Source organism: Eubalaena glacialis, chromosome 3 (assembly GCF_028564815.1).
Source record: "Eubalaena glacialis isolate mEubGla1 chromosome 3, mEubGla1.1.hap2.+ XY, whole genome shotgun sequence".
NCBI classification, from domain to species: Eukaryota; Metazoa; Chordata; class Mammalia; order Artiodactyla; family Balaenidae; genus Eubalaena; species Eubalaena glacialis.
This window is the reverse complement of record NC_083718.1, coordinates 76,564,896-76,588,108: the sequence shown is the minus strand read 5'-3', so window position 1 is coordinate 76,588,108 and position 23,213 is coordinate 76,564,896. Positions and strand designations below refer to the sequence as shown.

The 23,213-nt window shown below is 45.4% G+C and overlaps 1 protein-coding gene, 1 non-coding gene and 1 pseudogene across 5 annotated transcripts in view; 2 read left to right on the top strand and 1 right to left on the bottom strand.

Moving 5' to 3' along the window:
• The first annotated feature begins 12,604 nt into the window (after window positions 1-12,604).
• Window positions 12,605-15,921, top strand: LOC133087023 (small nuclear ribonucleoprotein G-like; annotated as a pseudogene).
• Window positions 15,922-16,051: 130 nt separating this feature from the next.
• Window positions 16,052-16,182, top strand: LOC133089301 (small nucleolar RNA SNORA18). Its single transcript, XR_009700674.1, has one exon. It is a non-coding gene; the product is annotated as a small nucleolar RNA SNORA18 (small nucleolar RNA).
• Window positions 16,183-18,972: 2,790 nt separating this feature from the next.
• Window positions 18,973-23,213, bottom strand: part of F11R (F11 receptor) — a 38,423-nt gene continuing 34,182 nt past the window's right edge. For 2 of the 4 annotated variants that reach the window (XM_061183209.1, XM_061183212.1), the window contains 8 exons: window positions 23,103-23,210; window positions 22,769-22,915; window positions 22,274-22,476; window positions 21,996-22,098; window positions 21,750-21,857; window positions 21,508-21,520; window positions 21,158-21,206; window positions 18,973-21,021 (listed from right to left, as the gene is read on the bottom strand). In XM_061183209.1, the coding sequence (XP_061039192.1) occupies window positions 20,986-21,021; window positions 21,158-21,206; window positions 21,508-21,520; window positions 21,750-21,857; window positions 21,996-22,098; window positions 22,274-22,476; window positions 22,769-22,915; window positions 23,103-23,210 (767 nt within the window). In that variant the 3' untranslated portion in view covers window positions 18,973-20,985. Of the gene's footprint in view, window positions 21,022-21,157; window positions 21,207-21,475; window positions 21,521-21,749; window positions 21,858-21,995; window positions 22,099-22,273; window positions 22,477-22,768; window positions 22,916-23,102; window positions 23,211-23,213 lie in introns of those variants that run through there. The other 2 variants (XM_061183210.1, XM_061183211.1) reach the window with 2 other exon arrangements.

Below are 23,213 nucleotides of genomic sequence, written 5' to 3'. Positions count from 1 at the left end.
AAGACGAAAACATTCCCGCCTTACGCTCCGTCGACAGCAGCAACGCTTTTACTCAATAGGCAAGTAGTTTTAAGGTAACTACTCCTACCTGGCTTTCTCTTTACTCCACTGTTTACAGAAAGACAAGACAAACCGTTGTCAAAGCCCCGTGAAAAAAAAAAACGCGATTAGTAGACAACACCCCAAATGCTAATTTTGACACAATGAATCACCCCAAGTACTAATCTTGACACAGTGAATTATTTTTCATAGGGAAACCGCACTGTTTTCAACAACAGTACAAGAAAAAACCCACGCGCAAAGCGAACAAAAAAACCCGCCGTTGTAACTCTTGTTTTTAAAAACTTACTTAATGTATTACTTATTGACACAAAAACATACCAAATACTAAATTGATACAAACTTCTATTCTTGATTTTAATGAGAACGCCGAGACGCGCTGCCAGGTAATCGGCTCTGGCCGTTGCGGTCCTTCCTTCATCCCTACACAAGTATGGTGAGCACCCTAATCCACACTCTTTGTCTGATTCCTTTTGCGTCGTCGACAGTGCTATCATGGACTCCTGTGCAGGCTTTCTGCTCTCTACTTTGTGAGGAGAAATTCTATGTACTTGATTGTTCCGTCATTCCCGCGCCGCACAGCCATTTCCAATCTGCATGCTCCGCCTTCTGTCCCCCGAGGAGGGGCGGCTACCGCGAGCGGACTCCACCCTCCGGACCGCCTCCTCGCGCCCGGAGCCCAGGCCCGACCGAGAGCCCGACTCCTGGCCTCCTGGCCGGTGCACTTCATGCTGCAGACCGGGGACAGGGGCGGCAGCCGGAGAATGCGAAGGGAGCGGTGACACGGCAGCAGCTCTCACGGTTCGAGCCCCAGAAATCAAGAACTTGCTTTTGCCCACCGCTCTTCCCCCCGCACGCACTGCACATTCAACAACCGTTCAATGAGTAGGAGTGCCTCCTACACGCTTAGCCAGTGCCCGACACAAGCCATGATTACGGCGGCTCTTCAACCACCACCACACCCCCTCGCCCCTCCTTGCTCAGGGCCGCTCTGCTCGCGTCGGTGTTCGCCCGCCCGTCTTCCGCCCGACAGTTCGGGTCCCCTGGGGGGGGGGGGTCGTCCTGAGAAGGGATGTCCTGGGTGACAGTCGTTGGAATGCAACACTGCCCGTCGCAAATCAATACTTTAGCATCTCCGTTTTCTCAGCGTGATTCACTCCCGCGGAATTTGCTCAAATCGACGTGCACGGACTGAAGGCCCTGCGAATGGCGCCCGGCCCCCGTGCACGGCGCTCTGCGGAGGCCGGTCGGGTGCCCTTGTGCCCTCACGGTGGTGCAGGGCCGTCGCGGTGCCAGCCACCCTCACTGCAACGGAGCCTTGAAGCTCGGGAGATCAGGGACGGTGACCGGAAGAGCAGGGCAGGCGTTCTCCGGCAGCGCCTCTTTCCCCAGCCTCGCCAACAACCCCACATGGCATCAAACCTGGGAATGCTTTTTTGGTGCGAGGTGGGGAAAGGGGGAGGGGTCGATCTCATAGGTGAAAATGGTACCTCAGCGTAGTGTGGATTTGCAGCTTTCTAATCTTGGGTAAATAAGGTTGAGCGTCCTCTCATGTTTCAGAGTCGCCTTTATTTTCTCTCTGTGAACTAACTCCTTGTTGGGGGTCTTTGGCCCTTTTCTTCCTGGGTTTTCGGTTGGGCTTTATCCTAAGGGCCTGCATCTGCAATTTACACATTCAGGGGACTGGCCCTTTGTCTGTAATGGAAGCGGTGAACATTTTCTCCTGTTGGATATCTGGCTTTGGCTTTGCTTGAGGTGATGATTCCATTGCCTAAAGGTTTCATGGAAAGTTCTTTTTATATCAGCCTACTTATCAATTTAAAAAAATATCTTTCAGATTTTGAGTCGAAAGGACTTATAAAATAATTTCCTAAATTAAAAAAAAAAGAAGTACTAGGGATGTAATGTACAACATGATAAATATAATTAACACTGCTGTATGTTATGAAAGTTGTTAAAAGGGTAAATCCTAAGAGTTCTCCGTACAAGAAAAAAAAATTTTTATTATTTTTTTCTATTTAATTTTGTACCTATATTAGATGACAGATGTTCACTAAAATCATTGTGATAATCACTTCAGGATGTATGTGAATCAAATCATTGTGCTGTACACCTTAAACTTATACAGTGCTGTATGTCAGCTATATCTCAAAAAAACTGGAAGAAAAAAAGAGATAGTTATACTCACATTTCCCAAGGGAGGTGGGGGATGCCATACCACAGGGGTGGGGGGCCCACACAGGGAAGAACCAGGGTCAATCAGGAGGCAGAGGGAGTGAGGGGAAAACTTACACAAGAGCCTTTATTGTGGTTTCCACAGGAAGGAAGAGGCAAGGCAGCATAAGCAGGTTTAGCATTGGCTAGTTTGAATAATTTCAGCGGGCTCTGGGGCTCAGGGGCTGTCCCTAGTTGTCTGGTACCTGACCCTGGGTGATTAGGGCAGGTGGATAGTGGCCCAGAGTGAAAGAGCGTAATAGACAGGTGGCTGAGGGTATGGGCTCTGGATTGGTTCGTTTGCACATGGCAGGAATGCTCACAAGCAAGTTGCTTGCTACCCCTAGGAATTAGCTAACCCGGAAAGGGGTAGTCCCTCCAGGGCAAGTAAGGCCCCAAGAAGTCAAAGTATCTGAAAATTAAAGGAATGGGCTCTTCTGCCACCATTTTAAATCTAGCTCCTTAAAATGCTCCACCATCGTTGCTGCCTGGACTCAGACTGAGCCCCAGGACCCCCACTGTGGAGAACATGAATAATATGACAACACAGGGGCTTCCCTGGTGGCGCAGTAGTTAAGAATCCGCCTGCCAATGCAGGGGACATGGGTTCGATCCCTGGTCTGGGAAGATCCCACATGCCGCAGAGCAACTAAGCCCGTGCGCCACAACTACTGAGCCTGTGCTCTAGAGCCCATGAGCCACAACTACTGAGCCCGTGCTCCACAACTACTGAAGCTTGCGTAGCTAGAGCCCGCGCTCCACAACAAGAGAAGCCACCACAATGAGAAGCCCATGCACCTCAACAAAGACTAGCCCTCCTCTCCACAACTAGAGAAAGCCTGTGCACAGCAATGAAGACCCAATGCAACCAAAAATGAATAAATAAATATTTTTTAAAAAAAGAGTTCTGACCCAATTCTAGTGGGGGAGGCAGGATTTTGCCCACACTGCCAAGCAATTCTTCAACACTAGCTGGTGTCCTACAATTCAACACAATTCTGATGCTATCTACCGGGAGGTTAAGGACTCAGTCTCACAAGACTGCCCCCTCCACCCCCCTTCAGACACCATCTGCAAGTCCAGATTGTCACCTGTGCTTCTGACCTACTGGCTATAGATGAGAGGTTCCAATGACCCACTCCTTGGAGTCAATTAATTTGCTAGAGCAGCTCACAGAACTCAGAGAAACATTTTACTTACTAGATTACCTGTTTATTATGAAAGGATATAACTCAGGAACAGCCAGATAGAAGAAATATATAGGGCAAGTACGGAGAAAGGGCACGGAGCTTCTATGCCCTCTCTGAGCACACCATTCTCCTCGAATCTCCACTTGTTCACCAACCCAGAATCTCTGAACCCTCTCCTTTTGGGTTTTTATGGAGGCTTCATCACATAGCCTTGATTGACTAAATCGTTGGCCATTGGTTGATTCACCCTCCAACTCCTCTCCCCTCCCTAAGGGTCAAGGGAGGTGGGACTGAAAGTTCCAACCCTCGCATCACAGGGTTGGTTCTCCTGCCAACCAGCCCCTATCCCTAGGTGGGGCCCAAATTTCACCTCATTCACATAACAAAAGACATCTTATTGTCCTCATCATTTAGGAAATTCCAAGGGTTTTAGAACTCTGTGCCAGAAATGGAGATGAAGACCAAATATATATATATATTTTATTACAAGTCACAATATCACAGACATATACGCTGCTCTCATCAGCAAATTATTCTTCAAATCTTTTTTTCTCCCCAACTCACTCTTCAGATTAAAAACTGCTTGACAGGGTTTCCCTGGTGGCGCAGTGGTTGAGAATCTGCCTGCCAGTGCGGGGGACACGGGTTCGAGCCCTGGTCTGGGAAGATCCCACATGCCGCGGAGCAGCTAGGCCCGTGAGCCACAACTACTGAGCCTGCGCATCTGGAGCCTGTGCTCCGCAACAAGAGAGGCCGCGACAGTGAGAGGCCCGCGCACCGCAATGAAGAGTGGCCCCCACTTGCCGCAACTAGAGAAAGCCCTCGCACAGAAACGAAAACCCAACACAGCCATAAATAAATAAATAAATAAATAAACAAACAAACAAACCCAAAAGTTAAAAACAAAAAAAAACAAAAAAAAAAACTTCTTGACAGCTCCCCTTTGCCTATAGTTTTTTTGTTTTTTGGTTTTTGCAGTTAAGTGTAAACTGAAGCCACGAGGACCTTCAATTACCTTGCTGCAACTCCCTCTTTTCTCCATGACCCTACAACAGGTCCCAGGGGGCATCCAAGGTCAATCCAGGTACACCAGCCACTAAGGGTGGGAGGTCCCAGAGTCAAGCTATATTAGGCAAGTTTACCCAGAGAAGTCAGAAGCAACAGCACAAAAGCAGGTTCAGTAGATGAGGCAGGCAGCCGGAAGTCAGAGCTGCAGCAGCAGCATCAGTATTGGGTTTAGGGGTGAGGTAAGGACATAAGCCATATGTTTTAATCAGGATGGGCTCCGTTATATTTCCCTAACAAACAGCTTCCAAACTCAGTGGCTTAGCACAACAGAGGTTTATTGTTTGCTAATGCAGTCACCTGCAGGTCCGGGTGATTGCAAAATATTTGTCATCCATGGAGCAGCTCACAGTAATTTCAACATGAGGCCTTCTTGGTTGCAGAACAGATGATACATCTGGAGCATCTTGCAGGCTTTTCTTTGCTTTAGCCTGGAAATGAAATGCGTCACGTTTGCTGACAGCCCATTGTCCACAACTAGTCAAATGGCCCCACCTAATTTTAAAAACACTGGTAAATGTGGGTGTGGTAGACAGAATCCAAAGATGTCACCCACATTCCTTCCCCATTGATTACATGGGGATATCACTCCTCCCATCAGAGGTGCAGCCTGTTTCCCCTCTCTCCAAATCTGACAATGTCACCTCCTTGACAGATAGAATGTAGCAGAAATCATGTAGGTGTAGCCTAGCCCTTAAGAAGTGGCACCTTCTGTTTTGGCTCTCTTGGAACTCAGCCTCCATGGATAAGGAAGTCCAAGCTATCCTGTTGGAGAAAGAGGGGTCATGGAGGGTGAGACACAACTTGGAGAGAGAGGCATGGAGGAGAACTAAGGAGCCCCTGCCAAGTTCCCAGCTTAATGCAGCCCCGTAAGTGACCTGGCTGACAATGTCCATTGCTCAGTCAACATACAAAATCCAGAGAAATAACCCAAAAGTCCATCAACTGATAAGTGGATAAATAAAATATGGCAAATCCATAAAATAGAATATTTTTTGGTGATAAAAAGGAATTAAGTATTGATACATGCTGCAAAATGGATGAACCATTTATATGAAATATTCAGAATAGACAAATCAATAGAGAGAGAAAGTAAATTAGTGGTTACCTAGGGCCAACAGGGTTCGGGGAAATGGGGTGTGATTGCAATGGGTATGGAGTTTCTTTGGGGGTGATGAAAATATTCTAAACTTGATTGTGCTGATGGTTACACAACTCCGTGAATATACTAAAAACCATTCAACTGTACACCTTAAGTGGGCGAATTGTATGGTATGTGAATTCTATTCCAATAAAGCTGTTTTTAAAAATCAAGGTAATTGATATACCCTCAGAACTCTTAACAAAAATTATCCAAAACTTGCAAATAAGGCAAAAGGATGACTGCATGTGGCTTCAAGGTCACACACAAGCATGATCCAAGAGGCTCCCTCAAGGATTATCTCATTCTTTCCTTCCAGGCTGTCCAATACTGCAACCACAAGTCACAGGTGTCTACTGAGCACCTAAAATGTGACTAGCACAACCAAATGTTTAATTTTATTTAATTTTAATTAATTTAAAATTTTAAACTTCAGTTATTGGGACACTTTAAAATATATATGTATATATATATACATATATATTATTGTAAGTCTTTGTCTTTATTTGCATCTTGGGTGGGTTTTTGGGGGGATGTTTGTCTGTTTGTTTTGGCCACGCCACACGGCTTACAGAATCTTAGTTCCCCGACCAGGGATCAAATCCAGGCCTTCAGCAGTCCTAACCACTGGACTGCCAGAGAATTCACAGTATATTTTTAATTATGTTTGGAACAACTTTTTCACTATAAATTTTACGAAATCTAAATGCAACATCAACAATTCTGATGAATATATAGTATACAAATTGAGCTGAGCTGTATGTGAGTGTTAAATACACACTGGATTTTGAAGACTAAGCAAGAAAAGAAATTTTTTACATTGACTACATATTGAAATGATAATATTTTGGCTACACACAGACACATATATTAAAGTTAATTTCACTTTTTTTTTTTTTTACTTTTTATATAGGGTTAAAAGAAAATTTTAAATTACATATGCAGCTTGCATTATGCTTCTATTGGACAGTGCTGCTCTAAGGTACAAACCTTTCATTTACTAGTTGCAATTAATTAGGGCCTAAGCTCTGGAGTTACACGTTAACTTGTCAATTTTTGCCTCGTAAAAACACAAATGATTGAAGACTACCCCCAAAGTTTTATTGCCCAGCTTATTTCTAACTTAGTTGATTTATTCCAGAAGGCCCTTCCTGACTACTATATAAATCTCTATTCCACAAATGCTCTTTGTTTTTTGTTTTTGTTTTAATTTTATTTATTTATTTATTTTTGCCTGCGTTGGGTCTTTGCTGCTGCACGAGCTTTCTCTTGCTGCAGTGAGCAGAGGCTACTCTTCATTGCGGTGCTCGGGCTTCTCATTGCGGTGGCTTCTCTTGTTGTGGAGCACGGGCTTTAGGCGAGCGGGCTTCAGTAGTTGTGGCTCGCGAGCTCTAGAGCACAGGCTCAGTAGTCATAGTGCACGGGCTTAGTTGCTCCGAAGCATGTGGGATCTTCCTGGACCAGGGCTCAAACCCGTGTCCCCTGCATTGGCAGGCGGATTCTTAACCACTGCACCACCCAGGAAGTCCCTACGTTTATTTTCATACTGTTAGAGGTATATCTTCAGGGTAAATTCCTAGACATGGGATTGAAACCGAGTCCCCCTAAAACTGAGTTCTCCTGCTCAGTTTATGATTAACCTCTCTATCCAAAACTTTATTCACTTTCTTGTCCCACCCCTGTTCCCCTCAGGATTGAGAAGTATCAAAGAAAAGGAGGAGATTCAAAAATGAGCAGGACCCTGCAGGGAATTCCCAGGTACAAAAAGTCCTCCTTGTCCCCTGTTTCTTGTTTGTAGAAAAAGGATGTAGTCCCTTAGGCTTTCTCTGAGTTCCAAAGAGCAGACTCAAACAGTTACTTATTAGGGAAGTGAGGGAATGCAGAAAAAAGGAAAAGCAGTCAAGCAAGAAAAGTAATGATAGCTTAACAATATTTCAGTCACAAAACAGTGTTCTATTTCCTCCTCAAGGGACGTAGATAACAATCTGATGCATATCTTTGAGTTGTTCTGCAGAAACTAAGACACACACCCCCACACACACCCAGGTATAGGATGGTGACTACATGCTGACCACAAGCACATAGACCCCGGACTGGTTGGAACCAGAAGGTTGGTGATTAAGATTCCTGAAACATCAGGAATTCCCTGGCAGGCCAGGAGTTAGGACTGTGCGCTTCCACTGCAGGGGGCACAGGTTCGATTCCCTGGTCAGGTAACTAGGATCCTGCAAGCCACATAGAGTGGAAAAAAAAAAAGACTCCTGAAACATCACCCTGTTACCTCACCACCAACCAGTCAGAAGAAACTCCATGAGCTGCAATCCTCACCCCAAATGTTGCCTTTAAAAACCCTTCCTTGAAAGACATTCGGAGTTCGGGTCTTTTGAGCACAGGCTGCCCATTCTCCTTGCTTGGTTCCCTGCAATAAATGCTGTACTTTGCTTCACCACAACCTGATATCAGTAGATTGGCTTTGCTGCATGGCAGGTGAGTGGACCTGAGTTTGGTTTGGTAACATGATGGCCAGGTCAAATTTTAAATGTATATGTACTTTTGTTATGATATTGACAAATTGCCCTACCTTTTGGTTTGTGTGTGTGTGTGTGTCTGTGTGTTTTTAAATATTTATTTATTTATTTGGCTGCGTCGGCTCAGTAGTTGCGGTGCGTGGGTGCCCCGAGGCATGTGGGATCTTAGTTCCCTGATCAGGGATCGAACTGTGTCCCCTGCATTGGAAGGTGGATTCTTAACCACTGGACCACCATGGAAGTCCCGCCCTCCCTTTTGTATTCACACCAACAACATACGAGTGTTTGTTTCCCCCACAGCCTTGACGATCAAGTGTATTATCAAGTGAAGGGGAGCAGAAAATGCCACCCCAAAATATGCCTTTTTGGTATTGAGGAGGAAGGAATTTTCCTCTACCCAACTAGGTTTTTCTGGCTGGTCTAAGAAATAAATTGACATGAGACAGATTAACAGGAGCAAATCAAACAAAATTTAATTAATAACATGTATACAGGGCAGAGACCCAGGAAAACTGAGTAACTCACCAAAATGGCCAAAGCCCTCACCTTAAATACCATCCTCAGCTAAAGTCAAAAGAGAACGTTTAGGATGGGGGCAATCGGTTATGGGAAGCTACCAGGAACAGCACAGTAAACAAGGGTGATTGTGATGCAGATTTAAGCCATTGCCTTCTCCATTGCTAAGAGTTTCCAGAGATTTGGTCCTCTTCCTGTTCCAGGTACAGAGAAGATACACCCTTACAAATGGAGATTTCCCTCACAAATGTAAAATTTTCTTACAAAAGGGCAACTCCTACTTGGTTTTCAGAGCCCTTCCCATGTCTGCTGTTCCTCAGAAAATAACCAGCTTCAAACAATAAATATGCCAATGAGACATATTTTAAAGCAGCAAATTCTGCTCCCCTACATTGACATAAGGATTATCTTGAGTTGCTTACTTTTTAAAAACAGCAGACACAGGAAAAGCTCTGAAAACCAAGTAGAAGTTACCCTTTGTAAGAGAAATTTACATGTTGAAGGGAAATCTCCATCTGTAAGGGTGTCTCCCTTTCTGTACCAGGAAGAGGAGCCTGACCAAGTCTCTAGAAACCTCTTATCAATGGAGAAAGCACAGACTTAAATCTGCATAACAAACCTTACCCTTTTTATTGTGTTTTGCCTGAAAACCTCCCATAACTAGCTCTGCGTCCCCAACACCCCAACATTTTGTGTCTTTAGCTAGAGATAGTATTTAAGGTGAGAGCTTCAGCCATTTTGGTGAGTTTTCCTGGAACTCCCCCATGTGTACTGGAGGTATATATGTTATTAAACTTCTGTCTTTTCTCCTGTTAACATTTTTAATGTTGGAGGGAGGGGGGTTCCTCAACCAAGAACTTGGAAGGGTAGAGGTAAAGTATTCTTCCCTCCCCTATACAAGCTTTGTAAAATTTTCCGGGCTTCCCTGGTGACGCAGTGGTTAAGAATCCGCCTGCCAGTGCACGGGACACCAGTTCAAGCCCTGGTCCGGGAAGATCCCACGTGGTGCAGAGCAACTAAGCCTGTGCGCCACAACTACTGAGACTGTACTTTAGAGCCCGCGTGCCACAATTACTGAAGCCCGTGCGCCTAGAGCCCATGCTCCACAACAAGAGAAACCACCACAGTGAGAAGCCCACGCACCGCAACGAAGACCCAACGCAGCCAATAATAAATAAATAAAATAAAATAATAATAATAATAAATTTTGCCAACCTGATAAGTGAAGTTAACTAATTTTAATTCCTCATACTTAACTCTATGTCCAGGAAATCATGCCTGTAACATAACATCACGTTTGGAAGAATAGCCATGCCAGAAGTGTCTAGCTCCACCTGGTGGTTACATATCTAGTTGCAGGAAAAGTACTGTACCTTTACTTCAGGGATATTTGTGCCTTTGCACATTTGCTTACCTCTTAAATCTCCTGCCCTTTCTTCCCTAATGAAAAAAACCTGTATTCTAACCCCTTTCCTATTGGCTACAGCATGTGCCATATGCCAGACTTTGTGAGTTAAATGACCACTAAAATAATCCACACCCACACAGTTTTCTGTTTACATTAACCTGACTTCACTATGTGAAGGTCTGCATTAACAAGACCTTACTAACCCAGGAAACTCTTGCCCAGGAACTAGACATCCCGACAAAGTGTCCTTAGTGTAAAATGACTCATCAAACAAGAGTAGCTAGGAAACCCTTCCCTAGCAAATATTTCCCACCAATCCTAAATTATTTTGCCACAGAGTATGCCTAATCTCAATCAGCAACCCCTGCCTCCCCCCACAGTGAAAACCCCCTGTAAACCAGACTCCAGAATTCCCATCAGTACCCTGCCTTTGCACCCCCATTCTGAGACTCTACTAAGACTTTATCAATGGCGTTCTCTCTGTTACTCCAATAAGCAAGAAACTCGGTTTTGCCTTACCACCAGATTATTTTGTGGTATTTTGGGGGAGCCAGCTTTCAACTTAAGAGAGCGAGCAGTACCTTTATCACCAAGTTCCAGACAGGAGAAAGGTAAGGGATTGGCCTTTGTCATGCCAGACATTGGGCTTCACCCTCTTACCAACCTCATTTCACAAGTACACCTGTAGTTTAGTCCTTTTGTCCATTAGACTCTTTAAAATATTAGAGGGTGCCTTGGTCCATTTAGGCTGCTATAACAAAATATCATAGACTGGGTAGCTTATGAACAACAGTAATTTATTCCTCACAGTTCTAAAGGCTGGAAGTCTGAGATTGTTACTGAGTCCAAGCTCACTCTGCTCACCTCACGACAGGCCAATAAATCAGGAGACAAGGTGTTGAGACAAGGAATAGTGACTTTATTCGGAAAGCCAGCAGACTGAGAAGATAGCAGACTAGTGTCCACAGAGAATCATCTTATCGGGGTCTGAATGTCAGTTTCTTTTATAGAGCAGAGAGGGAGAGGAGGTGGGGAAGTAAAGTAAAAAGGCCATTAGTTTTGCCTGGCTTGGCCAGCATATGGGAGGGGATGTGTTAGTTTCTTCTTTTCTGCAGCCATTCACAGGTGGGCAGGGTTCCCTGAGGCAGGCCATTATGTATGATTATAATAACAAAAGCAACGAAAAGCAAAGGGTAAAGTCAAAGAAACAGATCCAACATGGAGTCAGATTTTGCTCTTCCCTGTTACAAGATCAGGGTGCCATTGTGGTTGAACGAGGGCTCTCTTCCTCATTGCAGACTTTTCCTTGTATCCTGCATGGTGGAAGGGGCCAGGGAGCGCTGTGGAGCCTGTTTTATAAGAGCACGAATCCCATTCTTGAAGGCTCCACCCTCATGACTTAAGCATCTGCTAAAGGTTCCACCTCCTAATACCATCACCTTTGGGGGTTAGGCTTTCACCATATGAATTTGGGTGGAACACAAACCTTCAGACCATAGCAGAGGGCAACTTTAGACCACCTGGACCTTAGGCTCTTTTCTGATGTTGGAGGCTAGAGATTGTCAGCACCTGCTTCCCCCACTAGCCAGCTTCTTTCCCCCCAACCTATTTTCCTTTTATTTCTTCTTTTCTTTTTTTCCTTCTCTCTTCTACATGCCCAAGGCCTAAAGGTGACACCATAAGGCCCTATCTCAGGACTAAACAAGTTCTCAGTGAATAGGAAATTTGACCTGCATCCGTAAAAAATGCTTTCTTGAAACAGACTTCAGATCCAGCCCTGGATTCTGCGGGCACCACAGGGAGCCACAGGCAAGAGCCCCAAGTTGTGCCCTCCTGGTATCACTCGCATTGAATTCTATGAGAGTGGCACCTCTGGCCTGCAATGCCTCCTAACATGACATCTCTTACCCGTGAATTTTCCAAAAAGCCTCTGGAGTTGTGTACTGAGTGACAGTGCTGGGGTGGTTTAGGGAAGCTTTCCAATAGCTCTTTTCCATATAGATAATTATGTTTCTGTAACCGTGGTAGAGGCAGAATTTGGGCTCTGGAGCCTGTCTGTCTGGGTTGGCATTCTGGCTCTACTACTTACCCCTATATGACCTTGGGCAAGGCACTAACTTCTTCCTGCCTCAATTCCTCATCTGAAAATGGGGATGATAACAGTACCTTTCTTTTAGGGGTGAGGATTAAATGAGTTAGTACATTGAAAGGATTAGAACAATGTCTGGCACTAATGAGAATTCCAGGCCAACTATTATTATGTAAAGCACTACACAAATACAGCTTCAGCTCCTGCCCTCCAACAAGATTGCTGCTCCCTAGGGAACAGCTTCAGCTGCATCAGCTCTTCTGTGGTTCCTAAATGTGTAGCCCCATGAGGGAAAATATAAGGCTGTTTTTCACCTAAATCTGCTTATCTAGAGCTCTAAAGAATGCTCATGTTTCTCACATCTTTTTAAATCTGTGATGGTTTTACCCAACAATGACATCTCTTTTCAGCCTGGACATCTTTAAGGATTTCGACCTGTGTCTTGTGGCATACTCCCCTCCAAAAATAGACATTGAAGGGTAGCAGAATATGCCACCCCAAAATATGCCACTTTGGCATATTGATTATTTCGAGCTGAAGGGAATGAGAAGTGGATACAAGAAAAGCCCTCTGCCCTTCCCCTAGTTGCCTAAAAGCAGAACAGAAATTTGTAAAGGTGCCCGCCTACCTTCTCTACCAGGAAGGACAGAGTTAATCACCAGAGACAACTCTAGACCTTTAGCCCAGAGATGGCACCAGAAGAAATCCACATAACAAACCTAACACTTATCTCGCATTAGTTTTTCCCATATACTTACTTTCCTACAGTTTGCCAGCCTAGAAAGTCCTTTTCCTTTTGTCTCATCACTTCTTTAAAAATTTATTATTCTTTTGTTATGATGCTGTATATGCCCAAGTTCTAACCACTCCTTTGAGTTACTCATCTGAGTTCTCCCCGTGTATGCATGACACACGTTAATAAAGTCTGTTTCTTTGTCTCTTGTTAATCTGTCTTGTCAGTCTAATGACGGGGCCCCAACTGGAGAACCTAGGAGGGTAGTGGGAAAAAGATAGGTTTTTCTTCCCCTACAGCATAGACTTCAGGTGTTCTGAGTGCAAACAGAATTGGAAGTCACAAGCCTTTTAGGAATGTTGCCAAAACATTGGTGGAAAAGGGTGAGAGAGAGGGGGCTGAGGCTTTAGGAGTTGTCCTTGCTCCTCCTTTATCCCTCTGGCCACACTGCCCTTGCCAGGCTCCTTCCACAGCAGGATAAAGGGACCTCATTCTCAGCACTCAGCCTTTCCTGTATGGGTTGATGTCTCCCTGAGGAAGGTTTCAATGTGCTCCTTATTGGCCACCTCAACACCTTAAACCGTGAGCTGGTCTCAGAGGTAGGAAGAGCAGCTCTGAAAATCCAGGAGCCCAGCCCACTTGGAAGGACTCAGCACACCAGAGGGAATGAATGAGGCCACTTCATTCTCTTCTCGGCCCCGTACCCTGTTCCACTGTCTCCATTGCCTATACACCAAGAACAAAATGCACGTTGAATAATTCAGGGCCTTGGGCTTCCCTGGTGGTGCAGTGGTTGAGAATCTGCCTGCCAATGCAGGGGACACGGGTTCGAGCCCTGGTCTGGGAAGATCCCACATGCCGCGGAGCAACTGGGCCTGTGGGCCACAACTACTGAGCCTGCGTGTCTGGAGCCTGTGTTCCGCAACAAGAGAGGTCGCGTTAGTGAGAGGCCCGCGCACCGTGATGAAGAGTGGCCCCCGCTCGCTGCCACTAGAGAAAGCCCTCGCACAGAAACGAAGAGCCAACACAGCCAAAAATAAATAAATAAATTAATTAATTAATTTAAAAAAAAAAAAATTCAGGGCCTGGGGTCCTCTGTCCCCCAGCTCCATTCAGCTTATTTTCATTTGGCTTCCACACAAGAAACAAGAGGTAATAATGCTGGTGACAGCCAACATAGCAGCTCCTCAGTTATCATCTTGACTTATTTAGATCTGGGGACATGATACTCATTCATTCACCATTTATCGATTGGCATGATGTGCCAGACACTGGGCACGTACCATGACAAGCTCCCTGCCCTCAAGGAAGTTGGTGACATCAAACAAGGAGCTATAAATAACAATTTATTACTGAAAATGACTGTGTTATTATTTCCACATAGTTTAAGAATCAACTAGAAACAGAAACTGGATTTAAGTGTTGTTCTAAAATAGTGGGGATGAGTCTCCCTGCTAGTTAAATACCCTCCTCCCACATCACTTCTCATTGACATACTGGTTTTCCATTCACTCCTTTCTCTCCTGCAGGCTCCAGTGATTTAGCTCTTATTCTTGTCCAGCTGCTCCCACTCACTCTGTTGTCTGAGTTTCTTTCTCCCCAGGGACGTTACAGACCTGGGCCAAAGAAATCTTAAAGTCTGCATTCAAAACCGAGTGAGGGGGGACTTCCCTGGTGACGCAGTGGTTAAGAATCCGCCTGCCAGTGCAGGGGACACAGGTTCGAGCCCTGGTCTGGGAAGATCCCACATGCTGCGGAGCAAATAAGCCAGTGCGCCACAACTACTGAGCCTGCGAGCCACAACTACTGGACCCCGCGCGCCTAGAGCCCGTGCTCTGCAACAAGAGAAGCCACCGCAATGAGAAGCCCACTCACTGCAACGAAGAGTAGCCCCAGCTCGCTGCAAGTAGACAAAGCCTGCGCAGCAACGAAGACCCAACACGGCCAAAAATAAGTAAATAAATAAATTTTTTTTTAAAAAAAGGGGGTTAGTTGCCTTCTTTTAATTTCAACTATGAATAAAATACCAACGGCTCTATCAGTATGTGAAAAGTGGTCTCGAATTTATGTGGAAGGGAAAGTAGACTATGGTGAATACATGGATAAAAATAATGTGAGGTGACAAGCAACAACGGTTATAACTGATAACATATTTCTGAGTAACCAGACAAAAGAGAAGGCATAGAGTGGATTATTCTTCTCTGGCCATTGTTTGGTACAGACTCATTTCCAAATGGTATATAGTCTTTACAGTTTCTAAGGACAAGAATTAAAATATTCTTTTATATAAATATATATATATAAATATATATATACACACACACACACCCCAATTGCCAGCCCATCACCTGTTTTTGTGCAGCCTGGGACCTAAGAATGGTTTTTACATTTTTACACAATTGAAAAAGATCTGTTACTTGTGTCACAACATGTGAAAATTGTGAAATTCACATTTCAGTGTTGACAAATGAAGTTTTAGTTGAACACAGCCACACTCATTCATTGTCTATGGATGCTTCCTTGTTACAACTACAAAGTTGTGTAGAGACTGTGTGGCTCACAAAGCCTAAAAAGTTATCCTCTAGAGGCAACTTTGAGCCGCTGGGCAGATACCATGAGCCAAGCTCACCCTCCCTATTTGAAAAAAAAAATCTGTGGGGAATTCCCTGGTGGTCCAGTGGTTAGGGCTCTGTGCTTCCACTGTAGGGGGCAGGGGTTCAATCCCTGGTAGGGGAACTAAGATCCTGCAAGCTGCACTGCACGGCCAAAAAAAAAGAAAAAAATTTATAGAAAAGAAGTTGTCATTGAAATTAAACTGTGGCAGACATGTCCGAGGAATACTGTGGAGATCTGATCCTTTTATGAGTCCTGTGGTAGATGAATGTGTGGAGATGGTAACTAGCGGGCAACAGAAAAATACCAGAATGGTGGTAATACGAATAGTATCATCATGTTAGAAGACTTCCAGCGTTTATAACCAACGGCTGTGTTCACCAGAGGAATCAATTGCTTCTACACATCCACCATCCAGAGCAACTGTTTTCCTGATATAAAAATCGGGTTGTGTATATTGTCTTATCAAACTTTCTTTTTAAAAACACCTTCGTGTTGAGGTCTATCCTGAGGGGGCTTTTTCTGTACACCTACGCCATTGGAAACGCCTCATAGAGTAATGGTGCGGTTTCCTTTACTCATAGAACTACCTGTTAGATCTGTGGGAAAGAACTACAAGACAGAGCCGCCAAGTAAACTATGAAAAACCTAATAAACTTTTTTAATCTTAGATATTGGCATATCGCAATGATCTGTACTGTTCTAGGGTGTGATGTCTTAGGAGTGAATATGATTTGAACCTAATACATTTTTAGAGGATGTCAAATTCAGAACCAGGCAGATCCATCTCCTGACTCTAAACATGGTCCTAAAGTAAATCGCTTGAGGAAATTGGATCCCAAAGATTACAGGTGGGGAATTTTGAAGTGTGTCCATATTCCACGGGAGATCAAAGAAGCCTAACGAAAAGAACTGTGGGCTGACTCACATGACAACTTCTTTTTGAAAGGGCTATTTTATCGTGAAGATTATGAGTTTGGAGGAACTAAGGTGATTGGCAGTGGAAAGAATCAGAACATGTGAAATTCCTTAAAAATTTATTGACAAATAACTTTGTCTATGTGACACATAATTTTTTTAAAAACCTTTTAAAAAATAAAAACACCTTCGTAGGGGACTTCCCTGGTGGCGCAGTGGTTAAGAATCCACCTGCCAATGCAGGGGACACGGGTTCAAGCCCTGGTCCGGGAAGATCCTAAATGCCCTGGAGCAACAAAGCCCGTGTGCCACAACTACTGAGCCTGTGCGTCACAACTCCTGAAGCCCGCGTGCCTAGAGTCCATGCTCCGCAACAAGAGAAGGCACTACAATGAGAAGCCCGCGCACTGCAACGAAGAGTAGCCCCCGCTCGCCACAACTAGAGAAAGCCCACGCGCAGCCATGAAGACCCAAGGCAGCCAAAAAAAAAAAAAAAAAAAACCACCTTTGTAAGTCAAAAAAAAAAAAATTATCTAGCCATTTATTGAAAGTTTGTCAACTCCTGGCCTAGAATATCCAGTCTGAAAGCAATTATGGACAGCTCTTATAATGTGAGGTACTGTAAAGTGCTTTACAGATCTTGTCTCATTTAATTCTAAAAATTTCATAGGGTGGGTATTATCACCAATTTTTTAGATGACAAAACTGAGACCCAGAGAGAAAAATGTGCCAACGTTGCAGAAGGTGGAATCAAACAAGGTCTGCCTGACTCCAAAACTGCTATTCTTTCTTCCATACAGCACCTCCTCCTTAAAGCTCTGAAGGGCACATTCTGAATTATAACCAGTCTTCTTAGACATCATCCATTGGTCCTAATTTTCTGCCTTGGGACCATCTATCCAGTAATCTTCAAATATCTAATTTTGTCTTGCCTGAGTCTTTGATTCTCTGGGCTTGACATTGATTCTTTTATTAAGCTTCTAGATGGCATAGTTTTAAGTCCCTTCACCATCCAGATCACTTTCTATGAACATATTAGTTTGTCTATAATCATCTTAAAGTTTGACATCTAAAACAGAACTTGATACAGGAGTTTAGTACCATCAGCAAAGAGTATCCCTCTGGTTCTAGACGTTCTACATCTTTCCAAATTTATACATGAAGAATTGGTTTTGGGAGCCCAAAGGCAGAATCTTAACACTTATTACCACTGAACTTCACCTTGTTAAATGGAGTTGATCATTCCTGCCTACTGAGATCTTTTTGGCTTCTCATTTTGCAAGCTGATGAAGTTGTTATTCTATCTCCTTGCCATCCACAAATATGATATGCATGCCTTGTTTTTCATTTAGGTCACTGGCAAAAATGCAGTGATGTTATCCTTCATTCCAGAAGGTGGCACTCATAGGCCCTCCATTTTACCAAGAGCTTCATAATTGCTTGTCTCACTGTCCTGTAGATACTGTTGGGGTAGTCACAGTTCAGAGAAAACCCCAGGCGGACATCATTACTTTCAATGTCCTCTCTCCTAATTCCCACATACCTACCTCTACAGGGAAAGTTAACTTCTATCTCCAGCTCCTCCTCCTGCAGGGTCACTGTGAGCAGGACATATGCTATCCAGCCTCTCCCCAGCTGTCTTGAATCCCAGATCTACTACTTGCCTAGTACTGGTTGTGTGAACATGGGCAGGTTCCTGAGCATTTCTGTGCCTCTTTTCCCCATCTGTGAAATGGGGATAGTAGTAATACCCAGTAAGGAAGTTAGTGGATGATAGTAATTATTCAACAAGTTACTGGGCAATTCCCTGGTGGTCCAGTGGTTAGGACTCGGGGTTTTCAGTGCCATGGGCCCAGGGTTCAATCTCTGGTTGGGGAACTAAGACCCCACAAGCTGTGCAGTGCGGCCAAAAAGAAAAAAAAAAATTACTTCCCTCAAAAAAGTTCCATTTCGTATTAGATTTTTACAGCTAGTACCAAAGAAGCGATAATAAATTGGAAGAGCTACAAGATTAGAGATTTTTTTTTCTTAAAGTGCAAGTTGTACTTTTTCTTCATTTATCTCCTTTACTAAGCTGTCCCCATGCCCCCATAGAACATACTGTCCTGTCATTCTGAAATGGACCAACCCCATTTCCCACTTTCCCTTCCCCTGGCCTTGATCTGCAGATCCTGTTGAGACAGGGACAATAAATACATCCTTAATGTTCAATCATTTTATCCCTAATCAGGGTGGGTTCACGTCTAAAACACTAATCTCTATGGATTACCCTGTTCCTCAACCCCTAAGTCTCCTTTTAACGTAGGAAATGTCCATTTGAAGCATTCCCATTCAAGTACAGGCCAATGGTAAGTTAAACTGAAATCTAACTACCAGACTATTTAGAAGGATATCCCTAATCTCTTTCTTAAAAAGACTACAGGTAAGATTTTTGAATGTTCAAGTCACTTTGGGGGTCCCAATTCTTTTAAGCTAAAACTTCAGGACTTAAACAAACTCAATGTGAAAAATAAACATTTATTACAAAAATTAGTTGTAACATTCTAAAATGAAAGCAGACAAGGTGTTTTCCAACTCAAAGGGACTGTTGTAAGCTGAAGCGGTGAAGTCCAAGGCTGGTAAATAACTGACTCATACTCCTCACAAGTCATGACCTAGGGAGTGAGGAGCCATTTGCTTCAGACTTACAGGAGCAATGATTCACCTCTGCTTCCCTGTGGCCTTTTCTCCACATCCCTCCCACCCTGTTCCCCCAACAATGATACAAAACTGAAACATACTTCAAAAATCTCATTCTTACTGAACCGTTTCACAATCTCTACTTTTATTGCCTAATTAGATTTTATTTCCATCTGGAAAGCTTATTTTTTATTGGTGCGTGACGATACGATTTGGTTTTTGTTTTTCCTTCTGGATCCTTGATGAAAAGAAAACTCAGTTCTGTGATGGATTGTCAGATAAGGGAACAGAATATGGCCAAGTGGTGTTCAGTATCCTCCACAGAAATTAGCAAAATCAATCCTAGCAGACCCCTTATTTGCCCTCTTGCTAGTTAATAAATAGACTGGGGCTGCTGGGGTAGAGGGAGAAAACAGATTTAAGGGCAAAGAAGGGTCAAGACGGGACAAGGAAAGCAGTGGCAGGCAGGACTACCCTGCTCACTCCTGCTCTCACTTACACCTACCCCCTAAATAAAGTAGTAGTACTACTTTAAACTACTACTAAAGAAGTGATTCAGAAAATGATTTGAGAAGTCCTGCCTCAGGCTCTGGAGCAGCTTTTCCTGTAGCCTCAGGGAAGTATATTAGTGCATCTGGCTGCCAGAGGTGGCAGGGTGGGCGCTTCTCCTCTCACTGGGTGGATCAGACCAAGTAGAATCCAGAGTACACCATCACTTCACCCGGGGTGCCCTTCTCCTGCCACAAGAGGACTCTGGAAATGAGGGTCCAATGTGTGCCTTGAAGGCAGGAACCAGGAAGGGGTAGGACAGTGAGCTAGGGACCATCCCAGGTTGCTAGGAAGCAGGGCTTTGGGGATTTTCTCGTTTGTACTAAGAAGGAGCCTAGGTATTTCATTTCTCCCATTCCCACAGTACAATCTCACCAAAGAGCTAAGAAGCCCTCCAACACACACTCAATTTCAGTATAGAACTGAGACCACACACACACACGCACACACACACGCACACACACACGTGCTCAGCAGAGCTGACTACTACACAAATTCCCACAACCCTGCAGACACATCTTAAAAGTGTGGGTCCAGTTGTTCCAGCCAAGGGAAGGGTGATGGCTTGAGCTACCAGCTCCAGCTTTCTTTTCTGTAGATCAGTGGTTTAAAAACTCTTCTGCTCCGTGTGCCCTGAAAGCTTACTATGCTCTCCACAACAAAAGCTCTTGTTTTCTCTACAGACATAGCTGCTGTCAGTCTGCTTGTGTTCAGAAAGAGGACGGTGCAGGAGGATCCCAGTGGCACTTCCGGCGGGAAGACAGAAGAAAGTGGGCTGCAGAGGCGGAAGAGACTTGACGTCGTCACCAAACAACCATTTCAGCTGCTCCAGTCTCCAGTCCCCACTCTAGAACAGCTGGTACCGGTCCTCAGGATGGCAAGAAAGAGCCAAGGAACCAAGCTCCAGATCCCTCCCTATTTGAGGACCACTACATGCAGGGGGCAGTGAGTGCCCCGCCACCCTCGCAGTCTACTTGGAAGGGAACTCAGCAGGCATCAGTCAGGACTTCTGTCTGATCCCTCATAGGGATGGGGAAAAAGAGTGTTAAACAAGTCCCAGGCCACTCAGCAGTGGTGGGAAAGGAAGGGAGGCAGGAAGGAAGAAGGTGCACATGGCAGACATTATTAAAAAAAACACATCCTAACTAAGATAAAAGTGAGGGCCCCTTTGGGGGCTAGAAGACAAATAAGGCATCCCGTGAAACTACAGACATCAGGGGCCAGAGTCTGGTAGCACCTGTGTAAGGCAAGCACAGAGGACGGGAGATGAGCTGGACCTGGGTCACACCAAGAATGATGAGGTCTGTCTGAATTCCCCCTGCAGAAATAAAACATTCAAGTCAACTCTCTACAGTCTTCTTTAGCTGATAATCCCCTGAATACATACAAACACAGTGTGGAAACCCCTCACTCCAGCCGGGAGGCCCTCCCCATCCCAGGGCAGGCATACTCACATCTCTTCGAGCAGTGGGCTGGCTGTAAATCACCTTCTTATTCGAGGTCCTACGGACAAGTCAGAAGATGGAGACACTCAGTCCCCTAGTCCCTCTCCCTAACCTCTGCTTGTTAACTTTAGAGGACTGAGAACTTAATAGAAGCACAGAGTTCTCGGTAGGGAGGTTTGGGTGCAGGGAGAAAGGACAAGCACAGGACCATAGTGGACAGGGCTAGAAATCCAGATGTTTTTTCCCTACCAGGCTAGTTGCCTTCCCCTCCAACCCCTTCCCCTGGGCACATCTCAGCTTCAAACCATATACATCCATGTACTCAACCTTAGAGAGCTCTAGGACAGCAGCTCACTCACCCTTTCTTTGCTCCTGAAAGACAAGAAATGGGACCATGAGTGTCAGCAGGGTAGAAGACAGCATGGCGCAGGAAGACGGGGGACCTAGCGTGTGGCCCTGAGATACGGGGGACCGGTGCTCCCTGGGAGGTAACCCCAACACACATGGGGCTCAATATCAGGTCAGTACTCAGGTGGCACCCAAGAACCAGGCCCTGAAATGGGGATGATACAAAGGAGAGCCTTTGAGGGCAAATACTTACTGTCAAAGTAGCCTCGGTTATAGGCAAACCAGATGCCAAAAATCAAGACTCCAAGGAGAATGAGTGTTACAAGGACAGCTGCCACGATGCCCCCTACATTCAGCTCCGCTATGGGACACAAATGAGAGGTCAGGCACCTGAAAGCTCGTTCATGGTATTGACAACATTGCCAAAGCCAGGATGGAAAGCAGACCCCAAACCCCACCCTGGGGTCTGAGCTCAAGTCCCAGCCACGCCCTCACTCACCAGCATCCATGTGCACAGTGTCTGACTTCATGGGTGACCCATACCCATTCTGCGCCTCACAAGTATAATCTCCAGCATCAGAGGCCGACATGGGGTCAAAGATCTGGAGGGCAGAAGACGAATTGGCTTCCTGCTTGAAGAAGCCAAGTACCTGTCTTTTCTGTCTCCTAACCCTAATGCCAAGGTTACCTTGTTGCTTGCTCTTCTTCCCCACTTTCGGGGGTTCTATAACCCTGCGCCCCCCTCATACACATCTTTTACCCTGACCCCGTCCATACCAGCTCCCCTGTCTTATGGTTCAGGCTATAGGAAGAGTTGCTGAAGGCACGGTTGCTCTTGGGTTCCGTAGGCATCAGTAACCCATTCTTGAACCAAAAGTATTCAGAAGGCGGGGAACCGTCTTTCTCTGAGCAGGTCAGCACTGCTCGGGTCCCGATGGTAGCAGAGGAGGGGACATTGATTGTAGGCTTGGATGGAGGCACTGGGGAGGGAGAGAAGGTACTTGTCACAAGAGCAGGAGGGCTGCCTGAAGGCCAAGTAACATGACACTCCCATCCATCAGCTCTAGCCTTCCTCCCTTACTATGCCCTTAGTTTCCCCCTAACCAGGGGCTCGTTCTTCTCTGACAGCACCAGAACTCTGAACACCCCTCTCCCCAGCCCCACCACCACGAGCATTTTCACCATCAGCAAGCTCCAAAGCTTAGCAGAGCCTGCTAAGGGTTTAGGGAAGCAACTGATTGCAAGCCCACACAGAAGACCTGTGGCACGTACCAAGCACAATGAGCTGGACGGTGACCTCCCCATAGGTGTTGCCGCCTTCGTCAGAGACCATACAAGTGTACGTCCCCGTGTCTTTCCGGGTCACAGAATGGAAGGTGATGCCACTGTCCGAAAAAGTAACTCGGTCCTCATAGGAAGCTACCAGGACAGAGGAAACAGGGGCAGAGTGAGCTGGAAAGCTAAGAGAAGCTGGTGACGGTGGCACCCAAGGCACAGGGGGCTCTCTTCTTCCCCCAGGAAAGGCGACGGGAAGGCCCTGGGGACTTCAGCCCCAGGGTGTGCCCCCTACAACCTAGGCAGTCAGCAAGGAGGTGGAGTGACTCACCTGTGATCTTGTTGTTATAGCAAACGAGGCTGGTGATGTCGCCATGGGCAAACTTCCACTCCACACGGGGAGAGGAGAAGCCCGAGTAGGAGCAGGACAACTTGGCAGCTG